The 5,763-nt window shown below is 41.4% G+C and overlaps 1 protein-coding gene across 1 annotated transcript in view; it reads left to right on the top strand.

Annotated features, from left to right (window-relative positions):
* Positions 1 to 4,860: 4,860 nt before the first annotated feature.
* LOC112075590 (stomatin-like) overlaps positions 4,861 to 5,763 on the top strand; it is a 12,083-nt gene continuing 11,180 nt past the window's right edge. Inside the window, exons 1-2 of the mRNA XM_024142567.2 lie at positions 4,861 to 4,944; positions 5,403 to 5,472. Coding sequence (XP_023998335.2) covers positions 4,861 to 4,944; positions 5,403 to 5,472 — 154 coding nt within the window. The remainder of the gene's footprint in view (positions 4,945 to 5,402; positions 5,473 to 5,763) is intronic.

Genomic DNA, 5,763 nt, shown 5'->3' with positions numbered 1-5,763 from the left:
ATTATGCTATGCTACTTCATAAAACCCCTCCCTCCACTAATGTCTCATCACCAGATAGCATTATGCTATGCTACTTCATAAAACCCTCCCTCCACTAATGTCTCATCACCAGATACTATGCTATGCTACTTCATAAAACCCCTCCCTCCACTAATGTCTTCATCACCAGATAGCATTATGCTATGCTACTTCATAAACCCCTCCCTCCACTAATGTCTTCATCACCAGATAGCATTATGCTATGCTATATCATAACCGCCTCCCTCCACTAATGTTTTCATCACCAGATAGCATTATGCTATGCTACTTCATAAAACCCCTCCCTCCACTAATGTCTTCATCACCAGATAGCATTATGCTATGCTACTTCAGAAGTAAACAGACCTGTGTGTGTGCTCGTGTGATCAAATCAAATGTATTTATAAAGCCCTTCTTACATCAGCTGATATCTCAAAGTGCTGTACAGAAACCCAGCCTAAAACCCCAAACAGCAAGCAATGCAGGTGTAGAAGCACGGTGTGATCACTGCCATCCTAGACTAGAAGATATAACAAATATGTGTTGGTCTGATGTGAATGAGGAGCATCCAGACGCAGCACTTGATACATTTATGAAATAGTTTCTTCCAGTTATTGATAAAAAATGTAATAGAAAATGGACCTATTAAGAAACGGACTGTTAGAACTGTTAAGGCTCCATGGATTGATGAGGAATTGAAAAACTGTATGGTTGAAAGAGAGAAAGAGACGGGCAAAAGGAGTGTTGAATAACTGACTGGCTGACTTCCTGGAAAACTGAGAAATTGTGTGACTAAACTGAACAAAAAGAAGAATAAATTGTATTATGAAGCCAAGATGAATTATATAAAGAATGATGGGAAAATAACTTTGTAGTACTTTAAATGAAATTATGGCCAGAAGACAAAACCATTTGATGTTTCCAAATATTAGGCAAGAAATGCCAACAACGAACAGTGAGTTATCGAATTCAYGCATCAAAAAACTAATAACGAAAGAAAATCATTTTAAGTTAGAATTTTGTAAAGTTAGTTTTGGAGAGGTGGAAAAATTGTTATCGATCAATAATGACAGACCTCCTGGCATTGACAACTTAGATGGAAAGCTACTGAGGATGATAGCTGACTCTATAGCCACTCCTATCTATCATATCTTTAATCTGAGACGAGAGGAAAGTCTTTGTCCTCAGGCCTGGAGGGAAGCCAAAGTCATTCCGCTACCCAACAGTGGTAAAGCGGTCTTTACTGGTTCTAACAGCAGACCTATCAGCTTGCTGCCAGCTCTTAGCAAACTGTTGGGGGAAAAATGGTGTTTGACCAAATATAATGCTATTTCTCTGTAAACATATTAACAACAGACTTTCAGCATGCTTATAGAGAAGAGGACTCAACATGTACTGCACTGACACAAATGACTGATGATTGGTTGAAAGAAATTGATAATAAGAAGATTGTGGGAGCTGTACTGTTAGATTTTAGTGCAGCGTTTGGTATTATTGACCATAACCTGTTGTTGAGAAAATGTAGGTTTTATGGCTTTTCAACCTCTGTCATATCATGGATTCAGAGCTAAACTCAGCAAAAACAGAAACATCCCTTTTTCAGGACCCTGTCTTTCAAAGATAATTCGTAAAAATCCAAATAACTTCACAGATCTTCATTGTAAATGGCGACGTGGTAGTTGATATTACAGTATAAATTGTCCAGTAAGTTACTGTAAATATTTTTTTACATTACAGCTACTGTAATCCTTTTTATGGTAATCCATTTACTGTACCAAAAATAGTACATTAATCTAATTTACAGTATATTACTGGGAATAACCCATGCAGCGACACATTACCCAGTGTACTTTGCAAGTTAACATGTTACATTTAGATTGTAATTTGGTCATTTTAGCAGGCACTACAGTCATCCAAGCAGGTTGATAAAGGAAAAACATATCGCAGTCATTAGCAAGTAAAAAGTGAAAATGTTCAGTAACAGAAAAGTTTTACTTGCTATTACTGTAATATATTTCTTAATCAACCTTCGTTAAATGTAAGTTCGCTAAGGACAAGAATGACCAAAATGTACATGTAAAAATGTAATCCTGCAAAGAACACTGGGTTGTCGCTGCATGGGTCATTCCAGTAATATTCTATAAATTAGATTATAGTAAAAATGGATTACAGTAGCTGTACTGTAAAATAAATACAGTAACTTACCGGCCAATTACTGCAGCGATGCAACATTTTACAGTAAATGTTTTACAGTGCATATTTGACTGGACTGAAGACGCCGTTCTATTCATTCTACGGACATCGCTCCGTGTCTTAACTCACCTTTATACAGAACCAGATGGTGAAGGGAACAGGGAGAGAAGACGAACAGACCAGAGAGGATCACAATGAGCCAGCCACAGCAACCTAGGCTCCCTGAACCAACATCAGCTGAGAGAGAGAGAGAGAGAGAGAGAGAGAGAAGAGAGAGAGAGAGGAGAGACAGAGAGAGAGAGAGAGAGAGAGAGAGAACGAGAGAACGAGAGAACGAGAGAACGAGAGAGACGAGAGAAGAGAGAGAGAGAGAGAGAGAGAGAGGAAAGAGAGAGAGAAGAGAGAGAGAGAGAGAGAGAGAAGAGAGAGAGAGAGAAGAGAGAGAGAGAGAGAGAAGAGAGAGAGAGGAGAGAGAGAGAGGAAATGACATGTTATTAGCATTTTGGTGGAATGGCTAGTTTAAGAAAACCAGAGTTTGGGATTGGAGTCACTTCTTGTCTATATAGACAAGGTAAGGAAAGAAAATATATAAATGTAAAACCACTGATCCCTTTACTACAGTGAGCTGGACAGTGTATTGTACGATCTACTCTGAAGGAAATATATCAACGCAACAATTAAAGTTCCATTAATGAAATCAATGAAATCAATTAAAGTGGTTCCGTGTTTCATGAGTGAAATAAAAGATCCCAGAAATGTTCCATACGCACGACAAAGCGTATTGCTCTCAAATGCTGTGCAGAAATGTGTTTACCCTCACAATTAGGGAGTTATTTTTCCCATTGCCAAGATAATCCATCCACCTGACAGGTGTGGCTATCAAGAAGCTGATTAAACAGCAGTGCCACATAAAATAGAATGACATAAACAAACATTAATAGACAGGAACAACTCAAGGACATATCTACGTACCACTAAACGTAAAAAACGTAAAAATGGCACACATAACCTACATATCAATGCATACACACAAACTATCTAGGTCAAATAGGGAGAGGCGATGTGCCGTGAGTGTTGCTTTTTGAAAGCAGGTTTGCTGTTTATCTGAGATGGAAGCAGTTTGCTGTTTATCTGAGATGGAAGCAGGTTTGCTGTTTATCTGAGATGGAAGCAGGTTTGCTGTTTATCTGAGATGGAAGCAGGTTTGCTGTTTATCTGAGATGGAAGCAGGTTTGCTGTTTATTCTAGAGATGGAAGCAGGTTTGCTGTTTATCTGAGATGGAAGCAGGTTTGCTGTTTATCTGAGCAATCTGAGATGGAAGGGAGTTCCATGCAATGTCTCCATGTAATTCTGTACGCTTTTCTTGAATTGTTCTGGATTTGGGGACAGTGAAAAGACCCCTGGTGGCATGTCTGGTGGCATGTCTGGTGTGGTCCCGTGTGGCTCAGTTGGTAGAGCATGGCGCTTGCAACGCCATGGCCATGAACCCAGGGTTGTGGGTTCATTCCCCACGGGGGGACCAGGATGAATATGTATGAACTTTCCAATTTGTAAGTCGCTCTGGATAAGAGCGTCTGCTAAATGACTTAAATGTAATGTAAATGGGTAAGTGTGTTTGTCAGAGCTGTGTGTAATTGACTCGGCAAACAATTTTGGATTTTTCAACACATGAATGTTCTTATAAAAAAAGTGATGTAGTCAGTCTCTCCTCACCTTAGCCAGGAGAGGCTGACAGGCATAGTATTTATCAGCCTTCTGATTACAATGAAGAGCAAGACGTGTCTCTCTTTAGCTACAGCTCAACTAGGTGTTTCTTGCACTCGACCACAATGACTGGACAATAATAATAAAGATAAAACTAGTGCCTGCAAAAATTGCTTTGGAGTGTGGTGTCAAAAAAGCAGAACATTTCTTTATTATGGACAGACCTCTCCCATCTTTACAACCATTGAATCTATATGTTTTGACCATGACAGTTTACAATCTAAGGTAACACCAAGTACTTTAGTATCCTTAACCTATTCAACAGCCATACCATTCATTACCAGATTCAGGTCATTGTAAAAATAGAAAAGAGTAGAGGGCCTAGAGAGCTGCCCTGCGGTACAACCACATCCTACATGCTTGACATTGGAGGCTTCCATTAAATACAACTCTCTGTGTTCTATTATATATATATAAACAGAAAAAGTCCTCTCAATGTCAACTGCGTTTATTTTCAGCAAACTTAACATGTGTAAAATTTTGTATGAACATAACAAGATTCAAACACTGAGACAAACTGAACAAGTTCCACAGACATGTGACTAACAGAATAGAACAATGTGTCCCTGAACAAGGGGGGGGGGTCAAAATCAAAAGTAACAGTCAGTATCTGTGTGGCACCAGCTGCATTAAGTACTGCAGTGCATCTCCTCCTCATGGACTGCACCAGATTTGCCAGTTCTTGCTGTGAGATGTTAACCCCACTATTCTACCAAGGCACCTACAAGTTCCCGGACATTTCTGGGGGAATGGCCCTAGCCCTCACCCTCCAATCCAACAGGTCCCAGACATGCTCAATGGGATTGAGATCCGGGCTCTTCGTTGGCCATGGAAGAACACTGAACATTCCTGTCTTGCAGGAAATCACGCCAGAAACGAGCAGTATGGCTGGTGGCATTGTCATGCTGGAGGATATTCAGGATGAGCCTAAGGAAGGGGACCACATGAGGGAGGAGGATGTCTTCCCTGTAACGCACAGCGTTGAGATTACCAGCAATGACAACAAGCTCAGTCCGATGATGCTGTGACACACCGTCCCAGACCATGAGGACCCTCCACCTCCAAATCGATCCCGCTCCAGAGTACAGGCCTCGGTGTAACGCTCATCTTTGACAATAAACGTGAATTCGACCATCACCCCTGGTGAGACAAAACCACAATTCGTCAGTGAAGAGCACTTTTTGCAGTCCTGTCTGGTCCAGCGACGGTGGGTTTGTGCCCATAGGCGACGTTGTTGCCGGTGATGTCTGGTGAGGACCTGCCTTACAACAGCCTATAAGCCCTCAGTCCAGCCTCTCTCAGCCTATTGCGGACAGTCTGAGCACTGATGGAGGATTGTGCGTTCCTGGTGTAACTCGGGCAGTTGTTGTTGCCATCCTGTACCTGTCCCGCAGGTGTGATGTTCGGATGTACCGATCCTGTGCAGGTGTTGCACGTGGTCTGCCACTGCGAGGACGATCAGGTGTTCGTCCTGTCTCGAGCCGTAGCGTCTCACAGTATAGACATTGCAATTTATTGCCCGGCCACATCTGAGTCCTCATGCGTCCTTGCAGCATGCCTAAGGCAATTCACGCAGATGAGCAGGGAACCTGGGCATCTTTCTTTTGGGTTTTTTCAGAGTCAGTAGAAAGGCCTCTTTAGTGTCCTAAGTTTTCATAACTGTGACCTTAATTGCCTACCGTCTGTAAGTGTTAGTGTCTTAACGACCGTTCCACAGGTGCATTCATTTAATTGTTTATTGTTCATTGAACAAGCATGGGAACAGTATTTAAACCCTTTACAATGAA

This window comes from Salvelinus sp. IW2-2015, unplaced genomic scaffold (genome assembly GCF_002910315.2).
Source record: "Salvelinus sp. IW2-2015 unplaced genomic scaffold, ASM291031v2 Un_scaffold3256, whole genome shotgun sequence".
Lineage (NCBI taxonomy): Eukaryota > Metazoa > Chordata > Actinopteri > Salmoniformes > Salmonidae > Salvelinus > Salvelinus sp. IW2-2015.
Note: the sequence above shows the minus strand (reverse complement) of the source record. Positions and strands in the feature narration are given on the sequence as shown.